The 12570-nt window shown below is 40.3% G+C and overlaps 1 protein-coding gene across 1 annotated transcript in view; it reads right to left on the bottom strand.

Annotated features, from left to right (window-relative positions):
• The window catches only part of MYO3B (myosin IIIB), a 389700-nt gene that overhangs the window by 83567 nt on the left and 293563 nt on the right, over positions 1-12570 (bottom strand). Inside the window, exon 31 of the mRNA XM_054562662.1 lies at positions 11848-11947. Within this exon, the coding sequence (XP_054418637.1) occupies positions 11848-11947 (100 nt within the window). The remainder of the gene's footprint in view (positions 1-11847; positions 11948-12570) is intronic.

Here is a 12570-nt window from a genome sequence, read left to right as displayed (position 1 = left end):
TGCCAGAGTATCACACACATATAAACACACACACACACACACACACACACACACACACACACACACATTCTTAGGAACATAGGAATGCAAATCACAGAGCAGGGAAGTTCCATGTAATAAAAGGTTTAAATACCAACAAAGCACTGGAAAGGCGGCAAAATATGGCAATGGAAGGATTTGGGGATGGTGTCAGGCAGAGCACAGGAAAACTCTGGTTTAGGACAGAGTATGGTGACTTGTAGGGGATCAGGAAGTCCCTGTAAACTGTTCTTGTCTGGGACAAAAACTGCAAACTCATTTAATATTAATTGTTATCTTGCACTTCTCCCTCCTCCCAATACCCTAACCTCGTACTCACAGTTTTATAGGAAATATATCTGTTCCTTTTTTAAAATTACAAGCTATTTTAATCCAAACCCAACAGCAGTCCAAGCTAACAAAACACACCTAATGCCAATAATCCCCTAGGCATGGCTCACTGTCCCTTAATTTGCCTTCTTGCCTTTGAGCCTAATCAGAATAGAAATCCTAAACTCTGACCAATGAACAAACAGTTAAAGAACTTGGGCGTAATGTAACAGATTTCAGAGTCTACAGCTGGGCATAGAACTAACTGTTCAATCCTTTGATGTTTCTATTTCTCCAGGTTTCTTTGTAGAGCAAAGAGGAAAATACAGGTAAGAGGCTCAAATGGCCAAAGAACCATCAAAAATAGCCTAGGCCCTGAGAGCTGGTCCAGGGCACCACTTCCTTGGTTTCTCCCGGGAATGCAGCTCTGCGTTGAATTCTGGCTCTGGGTTGACCAACTGGGACTCAGTTTTCTCATCTGTAAAATGAGAAGGTTGAGCAAAAGGATCTCACCCAGAAGCCTAGTGACCAAAGAATGAAGTCATAAAATGGGCTATTATACAGCTATGAAAATAAACACATTAACCTTAAAAATACAGTGTTAAGGACAAAAAGAAGAAAATGCTAGGAAACAAAGAATACACGCCACGTGATTCCACTTATACAAAGCTGAAAAACAGGCAAAATGCAACTATGATAACTGAGGTGCACACGGAGGCAGTTACCTCGAGGGAGCAGGAAGAGAGCGGCACTGAGAAGAGCACGCAGGAGGCTGCTGGGGTCCTGGCAGGTTCTGTCTTGTGATCTCAGTTGTAGTTACAATTTAACACACTACCAATCTTTGTTTAAACTTTTTTCCCCCCTGCAGGCATGTTACATTTCAGAATTGTTAAAAAGTTTAAAAAACAAAACAAGCACAATCCCCTCTCTCTCATATGTGAGTTCTCCCTGGTGTGGAAAGGGAGCGGCTAGAGGCTGAAAGCCCCTTTCTCCACTCTTTGCCTGGCCAGTTCCTGAGCGCCCTTCAGCCTCAGCTTTGGGGTAAACCTATCTAATCCTTCTTTGTTCCTGCGAGACCACAGATGTATCCCCGCCATAGCAAAGCTCCAGTGCTCACTCTTATTAACACCCTGGTCAGAGGGGGTTTGATTTCAGATTTATTTGTTCATTTCTCTCTTGAAATGTAAACTGCATAAGGGCAAGCCTGGATCTAGCTCCCTAATATACTGCCAGGACCCACCTTCAAAAGTAGCACATAAGTAGCACCTGCCACTTCGTAGCAGCTCAGTAAACATCTGCTGAATGAATGAGGCATAAGGGTGCATTTCATGCTCTCCCAGATCTCTTTGAATTTAAACCAACAATTTCTGTCTTGTTTAATACTGCTTTTACTGTAAGCAGACAACCCTAGAGTTTTCCTGGCCATTCTAGGTGTTTTAGTAAGTGGCAGAGAAATAAGAGAGTCAATTAAAAATTAAAACTGAGAGAAAAGCTTTACCACAGTTCTGCACATAGTCATATAAGCACATTTTCTCCTCTTTTATTTAATTTTGGACTATGTCTATCTTGCCTTCCTATAATACTTAAAATTGACTACATTTAATTTAGGGAACACACCTATGTCATTGTTTTCTTGTGTTCAACAACCAGACAACAAATTACTTTGTTCCTCTTGGCCTCTTCTTATAATATTTTCTTGGATAGGGAGTGGGTGCTAAGATAAGATGGGTGTCAGGTTTATTTTAAAACACATTCCTCCCTGATTACACAGCAAAAAATTCATTACTGCTGTGCAAAAAGCACTGTTCAGAGAATGAAGAGACCAGCCTAGACCTAGGAGATATATTTGTAAAACATACATCTGACAAAGGACTGGTATCCAAAATATTCAAAGAACTCTTAAACATCCAAAATAAGAAAACTAACACAATTTTTAAACAGGCAAAAGATCTAAAAAGACCCTTCAGCAAAGAAGATATAGAGATGGCAAACAAGCATATGAAAAGTTGCTTCATATTATACATCATCAGGGAAATGTAAATTAAAGCAACAATGCGATAACACTACATACCTACTAAAATGACATAAGTTCAAAACATTGACAACACCAGATGCTGGTCAGGATGAGGAACTCTCCTACTTTGCTGGTGGGACTGCAAAATGGTATAGGCGCTTTAAAGGACAGTTTGGCAATTTCTTACAAAACTAAGCATAGTCATACCATATAATCTAGGAATTACACTCTTTGTTATTCACTCAAAAGAGCTGAAAACTTATGTCCACACAAAAACCTGCACAAAGTGTTTATAGAAGCTTTAGTCATAATTGCCAAAACTTGGAAGCAACCAAGATGTCCTTCAATAGGTGAACAGAGAAACAAATGTGGTATGTCCACACAATAGATTATTTTCAGCAATAAAAATAAATTATCAAGTCATGCAAAGACACGGAAGAACCTTAAATGCATATTGCTACCTGAAAGAAGCCAATCTGAAAGAGCTATTCTGTATGATCCCAACTATATACATTCTGGAAAAGGCAAAAGTATGAAGACAGTGAAAAACAAACAAAAAAAGCAGCAGTTGCCAGGAGCTTAGGGGGAGGGAGGGAGAGAAGGAGGGATGAATATGTGGGGCACAGGGGTTTTTAGGCAAATGAAATTATTCTGTTTGACACTGCAATGGTGGATACATGTCATTATATTGTATATTAGCCAAAACTCACAGCCTATAATGCTGTAAACCCTCATGTGAATTGTGGGCTTTAATTAATAATAATATATCAATATTATAACAAATGAGCCACATTAATGCAAGATATTAATAATATGGAAAACTGGGGGCGAGGGGGAGAGGAAGAGATAGGGGAGTATAGGAAAACTCTACTTTCTGCTCAACCTTTCTGAAAACCCCAAACTACTAAAAGAAAAAAAAAGTTAATACAGTCTAGTAACAAAAAAAAAAACCTCAAAAAAATTTATTACTTCCAATCTTGGAAAACAGACAAAGATCAAAAGAACAATCACTCTGTCCTTACCATTATACAACTGTATGTTTCATTTTAAAGTTGAAAAGAATCCTTTAAAATGAAACAAACTAAGCAGCTAAGGTTAACAAGGTAGTCTGTAGAGTGCGTGCTATTTAAAACACATCAAGTAAGAAAAGAATTTAAAAATAAAATTACTCTTGGCACGTTTCACAGTCATGCCATCAACCTTCAATTCTGGAAGCCAAGTACCCTAATTTGACTCCCCCTGCCCCCACCCCGCACTGTTGATGTCCTGGGCCAAGGCCAGGCCCTGACTCGGTTTTGCAGAGCGCTTTCTGGCCTAATGCACTCAGGAAAGCACCAGAAAAGGTCCTGCTGAACTTTCCTCATATGTTTGCAGTAACAACCTAAGCAGAATAATGTCCAAAAACTCTCCAACTTCGTCATGTGCTTTAATAAGCTGCAGGAATGAGAGCAGGCAACAGGCTTTCCCTGAGGCAGGTGGCCTCAGGACTGATGGCTGACACATGACCTCCATGGTGCCTAACTACTCACTCTCACAGCTGTGGGCGCTTTCCTCTCTGGCCTCAGCTCCTCCAGCAGGGTCAGAATCTCGCTGCCTTGGCTGGCCTTCCTCTTATCGCCCAGTTCCTCAAATCGCAGGGCACATGGGGCATCAAATGAAACCTTTCCTCCCGGTAGGTACCCTCCCCAGTCCCTTTAGAAAGCCACAGTGTTGGACAGAGGCTGCAGCCGCAACTGCCGTCACTGCGGCTCATGTCCCACGTACTCTGTTCACATTCTCCAAGGTTACAAAACAAAGCAACACAAAACCAAACAACCCAAAACCCAGAAGTGGTAAAATTAGGAAAGTCTTTTAAGCAAAATAGGAAAGGTGTATGATTAATATAAACAAGGCTAATTAGAAATTAGATTTGGAATTAGAAGAATGATAATTTCCTCTTTTCCCTTCCATCCCTTTGTCCTCCCATCCATAAGGCTCGTAAGTGTGCTCCTTCTTAGGATAGCCTTGCCCAAATTCTCTCGCAAAAGCCAGGACACAGACATTACGGTAATGACTTACATGTTAGAGATATGTGCAAATATTCAGATCTGGTGGGATATTCAAATCTTGCAGGAGGCTGGTGGAGGCAGCATAGTGTATAAAATAGAAATATCTTTTAAAGGCAATAATTCCTAATAATTTTAGAAATTAAGACACTTTATAAAAGTCTGGAACACTCCCCTCTTCTTCCTCTATAGCAAAGTTACAAGTACCTACAAGTAAATTAATTCTTGAGAACTTCCTGAGAATTTAATGAGAGCACTTGAGCTAAATATGGACACTCAGTGTGTTGTTACCAAATCTGCTCTGGAAAATAACAGCTGCAAAGACCAAGATATTTGAAATGCATTAATCTGTTAAGTATCTTATTTCACTCCCTTGCCTGTGGTAAACATATAGAATGTGCTCAGTAAGTGTCTGTTGAATGAATAGAGAGCCATATATACAAAATCCACTTTTTCTGATTCAGTGTAACATCAAGGTAGGGGATGTCTAGCTCCATGGTTCTCGAGGCATGGCATCACCTGGGAACTTGATAAAAATGCAAACCCCCTCTTTCCTCCACTGCACACAAGCTCGGAAACTGTGGAATGGGCCCGGCTATTTGTGTTTTAATAAACCCTCAGGTGATTCAGAACCCTCTGAAGTTTGAGAACCACCAGATCTAAAAAGATCCCTTGACAAGGAGGTGTTTTTCCATCTCCCCATGCTCAAGGAAAGAATTCTATGCCTGTAATTACGATCTCCCTGAGAAAAATCTACCAACTCACTCACTGGTTTAAGGTGAATTCCATGGCATTTAGGCAAGAAGAAATGTCTCAGCCCAACAGGAGCTGAAAAGAGGGGGGTCCGAAGTACCAGAGATTCTTAAACGTGAGTCCACAACAGCAGCCTGGAAGTCCTTCCCGAAGGACACTGGGTGCAAGATAGGAGGCCCAGGAGCCTTCCCTCAACATGGGGTTTGGTTTCCATGTGCTATCCTGACAGGAAAAATGTTGCCTTTGAGGCTCCGATGTAGGAACACACTCCCCTGTCAAATGGGTGACATCTGAGCCCTCTATGATCACAGTGGTTGCTGTCTGGCAAGCGGCTCTACCCTTCTAAGCACAGGCAGCCAGTGTGAGGCGATTCTGCAGCTCTACCTAAGGCTAGTCTTGCCTGACACAGTGATCTAATTTTTAAAAAACAGATCCTCCCAATATGAGTGCAACTTCCAGTATTATAACAGGGTGACCAACTCACCCCAGTTTGCCTGAGACTCTCCTGGAGTCGGCACCAACAATCCTATGTCTTGTAAAACTTCTGAGTCCTGGGAAAATCGAGATGCTTGGGGACTCTAAGAATTAAGAGTTCCAAGGATAAAACACCGCCCAAGTTTGCGTTAGTAATAAGCAATAAGGGAGGTAAAGGAAAATAACAAAATATATGGCATTAGAGAAGCAACTGGGTGCCGGTGTGTGTGATTTGCTCTGTAGTTGTGGGGTAGACAGGCCCTGGATGATGTGACACTAGGTGCTCTTTCGGGTGCTCTTCCACAGCCCAGCACTGTGCACTGCAAACTGAGACCCCTCCAGGAGGCTGGTATGATGCTGTTTCCTCCTCAGCTCCCTAAAAATGTACCCATGCTCCATCTTTAAGATGTGATATAAAGATACTCTTTACAAGTGCAATGATTTTCATTACTTGCAAAAAGAAACAGGAATAATTTATACTACCTGTAGACGGGGAGATGCCCAAGGGCAGAACCACCTTACTGAGGTGAGGTATCATGGGAAAGCCAGGGCAGGAAATGGCAGTTTTTGAACAAAGAGGTCACAACGTTACACTAAAGTTTGTGGATTTTACATGAAGAAAATAGAGGTAAAGCACCTAGCATGTGTTGAAAGTAGGCACCTAATATGTGTGTGACAGTTTCCTTTTCTTTGCTCCTAGGGATTCACTCAGCCTACTGAGATCCATTTTCTTTAACTGCAGAAAAATATTTAAAACCAGTATTTTAGATCACCACAAAGAAGAAAAGGAGAGAAGGGGAAGGAGAGAATGTTGTAAAAAGTGAGCACGTTAATAATAGCAAGAAACATCAGCTTTGTGTTAAGAGAGAAGAAAGTTAAAATAATCTGGCATATTAACTAAAAATCGTAATGATTGAGGCTCATTTAACTCAAGGGTAGGTGGTCCCATTTCACAATTGTATCCAAGGATCTCTCTACATGATAGCCCAGTGTGATAATTATTGTTAATGATCATGTCCTGATATATCAAGAATAAGAGTTGTGTTTGGTATACTTAGTATGAAAGGGAGTTGTAGGTTTTACAAATTTTCAGCTGTCTGGAAAATGCAACTTACACATAATATTTCATTCTCTGATGATGTCTATAGTCTGTACTCAACCCAGGAGTTAGAGTCATCATTTTAAAGCCCAATCCAGGTTACGTCACTCCTCCGCTGAACATGCTCGGTGGCTCCCCATTTCACTGAGTTCACCCTCGCTACTCAAAGTGCAGGCCTCAGAACAACAAGATCACACCACTGGAGCCTCATCAGTGTTGCAGAATCTCAGGAGCCACCCAGACCTGCTGGATCAGGACACTAAGAAATACTGAGCTGCATCATCTGGCTCCTTGCCGCCTACCATTCTCTTCCCTGCTTTTTCAGCTCCCAGTCACACGGTCTTGCTTTCTGCTCTGCGTGTATTCCGAGCATGCTTTCTCCTCAGAGCCTTTGCTGTGGCCGTGCCCTCTGCCTGTAATGCTTTTCTCCTAGACATCTACATGGCTGGCCAGCCCACACCTTCAAGCCTTCTCGGTGAAGCCCATCCTGGTCACCCCATTTAAAAGTAAACCGCCCTCAACTCTGTCTTCCCCACCTCAGCCACTCCTAACCTTCCTTGCTGTAGTTTCTCCCTGTAACACTTCACTTTCCTAACATTCCATACAATTGACTTATATATATTATGTTTATTGTTTATTGTCATCTCCCTCTGCTAGAACACAGCACTGTGGGGTCAGGAATATGCGACTGTTGTTCCCTGGTGTATCACACATGCCTAGAATAGTGCTAGTAACACGTGGCCTGTGGGCCAACTCTTGTTATTAATCCCAAAAAGATGAGCAAAGAAATGTAGAGCAATTTAGTTTAGAGTAAGAAATTTAGAAAAGTTTTTTAAGGTTTATTTTATTCTCATTTGAGAGAAAGGGGGAGGGGGGAAGAGAGAGAGAGAAACACCAATCACCTGCCTCTGGCACATACCCCCACGAGCCGGCTACCTGAGCATGTGCTCCGACCTGGAACCAAGCCGGCAGCCCTTCAGTTAGAGGACGATGTCCAGGCAGAAGGTGTAGAAAAGTCTTGGTCAATTTTATGTTGACACAACACTTAAAAAACTGTGATTATCTAGTAATTCATTTTTATTGAGTTTCACAAAAGTATCTAGCTGTGTAACCTGAAAATGAAAACAACAAATCTCAAACTGGTCTTTCAAAACAGTTTGAGAAGTACTGACCCAGCACAGTTTTTGGCACTTAGTAAGTGTTAATATTTATTTCTTGAGTAAATCAGAAGAACAAATGCCTAAAGAATACGTTTTTACATAGCAAAATCATATTAGATCTGTATAGATGCCTGTCAGTCTAGTTAAGTAATTTCACTGTTTGGATTTGTAGCACGGTGATTTGTGTGATGCACTTCCTGGGTATCCTGTGCTTTTCTTTCCTATGTAAAGAATGAGTCAGGCTTAAATAGACCAACTAAGGACACTGCTGAGACTCTTTGACTAAGGCCCTGACAACAGCCTTTGTCTAAGCCCCACATTTGAACACTTCTTTGCGTGCCTGCTCTGAGAAGAGCTGGCCTGATGGGGTAACTTCAGATTTATGCCCTGCCTCCTCCAGTCCCACACGCCACCAGTAGATGCATGAAAATCACCATAGTACAAGCCAGGACACGATAAGTACTGTAAGAAATGTCAAGGGGCAGAGAGGAGGGAGCTATTGTGGACACTGAAGAATGGAGAGGACTCTGAGAGTGAATGGGGAAGAAGGACAGGTCAGGCAGAGGGAGCAGCATGAACCAAGTCACAAAGGAGTCGAAAACACAACAGGCTTGAAGACCAGAGAATAGTTTGGATATTCTGAAGCACAGAATGAGGGGGAGAGATCAGTAGAAGACAGAGCTAGAAAGGAAGATTAGGACCAGAACAGAGACAGACTTGAGTGTCATACTAAGGAGCTTAGAGTTCTAAACACCAAAAAAAACCCAATCAATCTGATTTTAAAAATGGGCTGAGGATCTAAACCAATGTTTCTCCAATGAGGACAAACAAATGGCCAATAGACATATGGAAAGTGACTAATCATCAGAGAAACCAAAATTAAAACCACAATGAGATATCACCTCATATCTATCAGAATAGTTATCATCAATAAAGCAACAAACAAACGTTGGCCAGAGTGTGAATAACAGGGAACCCTTGTGCACTGTTGGTGGGACTGCAAATTGGTGCAGCCACTGTGGAAAGCAATATGGAGGTTTCTCAAAAAAATAAAAAATAAAACTACCATATGACCCACTTCTGGGTATTTACCTGACGAAATCCAAAACGCTAATTTGAAAAGATATATGCATCCCTATTTCTGTGCAGTGTTATTCACAATAGTTAAGATATGGAAGCAACCTAACTGTCCAATGACAGATGAATGGATAAAGAAGATATAGTACATGCATACAATGGAACACTACCTGGTCGTTAAAAAGAGGAAAGTTTTACCTTTTGTATGGATGGTCCTAGAGAACTGTATGCTAAGTGAAATAAGCCAATCAGAGAAAGACAAACACCATATGATTTCACTCATATGTGGACTCTAAAGAACAAACTGATCTAACAAGAAAATGGGGACAGACTCAGAGGGAGAGCCGATGACAAGCAGTGGAGGGTGCGGGGAGGGGATGGCGGCACCGAGCAAAAAGGAAAAGGGACTCAGTGGACATGGACAACAGCACGGTGATTACTGGGGGGTGGGGGGTAAAAGGGGACTAAATGGTAATGGAAAAAATACAAGAAAGATAGATAAAAAATAAAATTAACAAAGAAAATTTTAAAAATCAGATTTTAAAAAAAGAATGAAATATCACCCTCTGCAATAAAATGAATGGACCTAGAAGGTATTATGCTAAGTGAAATAAGTCAGACGGAGAAAGACTAACACCATATGATTTCTAATCCTGAAAAATAAAACAAACAAACAAAACAAACAAATTCACATCTACAGAGAACAAACTGATGGTTGCCAGATGGGAGTGCGCCAGGTGAGAAAGGTGAAGGGATTAAGAAGTACAAATTGCAGCTATGAAATAGTCACGGGGAACACAGTCAATAATATTGTAATGGCTATGTATGGTGTCAGGTGGGTACTAGCCTAATCGAGGGAGTGCCTCGTAAGTGATATAAATGTCTAACTACTATACTGTTCACCTGAAACTAATATAATATGGAATGACAATGGTAATTGAAAAGTAATAACTTAAAGAAGCTTAGAGTGAATGCTGGGGCAATGTGGAGCCATGGAAGGATGCGAAGAAAGGGATGATCTGAGTATGCTTTAGGGAAGTTCCTCAGGTATATGTGCATAAGAGATACTGAAGAAGGAAAAGAATGAAGGTAGGAAGACTGCTAGAGTATAAGGAGAAGTAATGATGATGGTGTCAAATCCAATAGACAACCATCTAGATTGGAAGGAAGGAACAATTATGACAGGAAAGTGCATATGAGCCATTTACAGAAAGTCAGAAGTTTGACTTTCTGGGATACTTTCTTAAAGTTTGGGAAAAATGATTGTAATCCAACAAGTCTCTTTAAATTTAGCTCAAAATTACAATAGTTTAGCTCCCCCTGAACTATCCGATCAAAACTTAATGCCTTACAATAACTACTTGATTTCTTTACCTATTATTCATATTTATAGATTGATTTTGCATTTACATAATATTCAGTAACAAAAATGACCACACCACAAACATTGTGCTATGCCCTTTACTTATTAGTGCATTTATTCCTCAGTACAACCCCTCAGCTATGAACTACTATTTTCTTTATTTGAATGTGTAGGTACTGAGTTGTTACATAACTTTATTAACATTCATAAGAGAGCAGGAATTTGAATCTAGGCAGGTCTGGCCCCAGAATCTGTGCCTTTGGCTATTCAACCATACTTGAAAATTTTCTTTTTACGTGTCCTTTAAAGTTACATGTATTTCAAAGTTGAATGCCAAAGGAAAAAAAAAGTCAGAATGGATCAAATAGAAAACAAATTGCAAGATGATAGATTTAAACCAAAACATACCAATAATCACATTAAATGTAAAAGGTCTAAATACTCTAATTAAAAGATAGAGATTGTCTGTTTGGATAGAGAAAAATGTCAACTAAATTCTTACAAAATGGATTTTGCTTCATCACACTGTATTTTCCCTAAATTTTCTTTTTGCACTACTCCTCCCCCTACCTCATCATGGCCTTATTCCTGATCACAATCTGACTGTGGGAAAAATGTTCCCTTTGACAAGTTTGTCCTTTTCTGCGTATCCATTTAAAAGGTTCTGCTATAATATACTCATTCTCTCTTGTCTCTCTTCATAAATTTAAGTTCCATATGGACCAGAAGTCCCAACATATCAATTATATATTTCCCACTTCATATAATACTATTTTGTCACTGAAGAAAAGGCAGGAAGAAACTTGGGCAGACCTGAGAAACTACTGCATATTTCAGGAAAATAGATATGGCCGATAGCAAGTGTAACATTGGTATTTTAAGTTGAAAAGATTTCTTTCTTTGGAATGGTCTACATTGTCCTTAGTATCTTCTGGTTCATAAATATTTCATACAATCATTTTATCTTCCAGAAGTACTGATTTTAGCCATACATAAGCTCCCAAATTGATGTTTACCATAGTCTGCAGCGAAGGATTTAGAAAAGGGGCCAGAAATATTTTCCAAAAAAGCATGGCAAGACGTTTATATTATTGCTGAAAAAATGGCCATGTTGCCAAAAGGGCAGAACTACTCATTAAATCCATATCCTTTACGAAGCCCTGGATTTTGACCCTGAAGGATCTGCTCCATCGAGAGTTGGTCAGTTGTTTATCTTTCCTTCAACAAAATGAAATTTTAAGCAGTTTACTAATTTGAGGTTCTTACAAGGAAAGGGAAAAGTATGATGTCTGATAAGTCATTTTCTTCCCTCAGAGAAGTACACTTAAATGGCATGGGAAGGCACCAAACTGCTTCTAGTCTGAATGGCTTCCCAAACCTTACATTTGTGTTAACACTAAGTCTGATTACTATTTCAGTCCTGCCTTCTAGACAGTTCTGCCCAAATAACTCATTAAAAAGCACACAATCGTGCAAATGCTAGAAGTAGCATGCAATCAAAATGTTCTTCTTACCAGATTTCGCAGGGGCTCCCCTTGAGGGACTCGGTCCCGGGTGACCTGGAGCAGCATGGCATGTCCCAGAAGACGGCAAATCAGTCCCAGAAACTGAGTGCTTCAGAAAGACCCAGTAAGAGAAACATTTTTATCTGCTGATGAAACAACCCTAAGGACATGGCTTCCATTTAACTAAGGGGACCCCTAACCCCGATCCTATGGAGAAGCAGCTAAGCATATTGGGATCATGTTGTAAGTTGCCTTTGTCTTGCATTAAAATTGAGTAGAAAAGGTTCCCTCCTTGGGGGCAATTAGTAGCAAAGTCTTGACACCCTTTACTTGATTCATTTATTTCTTGCTCTGAACGGCTTCACCTAGCCCCCTCTTAAATTAATTAATTATAGCGCAGAATACAGAAACAGCTATGTGCTGATTTTCTCTTATATTTGAAGTTTATCCCTAAGAAAGAAAAAAGAAAACCTATAGGAAGGTATTAATCTACTTAATATTTCTAAGTACGTCATCCAAAGGATTTTGTTTTTTTAATCTTACATATGCTCAGCAGAGTTACTGGCAAAAACTGTACATTTTCTTCATTTCATCCTTTCAACATCAAATAGTAGGCAGCAAAAATTGGATCAGACTTCAAAGCCTGCTGTGGGCTCCAAGTCACAGAGAGACGCCTCCATTTCACATATTGAATTCGAGCAGGATATCAAAGTGCTACCAAAGAACCTCGGG

The sequence above is a fragment of the Pteronotus mesoamericanus genome, unplaced genomic scaffold (genome assembly GCF_021234165.1).
Source record: "Pteronotus mesoamericanus isolate MK-2021 breed Mesoamerican mustached bat unplaced genomic scaffold, CSHL_Meso_final scaffold_651, whole genome shotgun sequence".
Lineage (NCBI taxonomy): Eukaryota > Metazoa > Chordata > Mammalia > Chiroptera > Mormoopidae > Pteronotus > Pteronotus mesoamericanus.
Note: the sequence above shows the minus strand (reverse complement) of the source record. Positions and strands in the feature narration are given on the sequence as shown.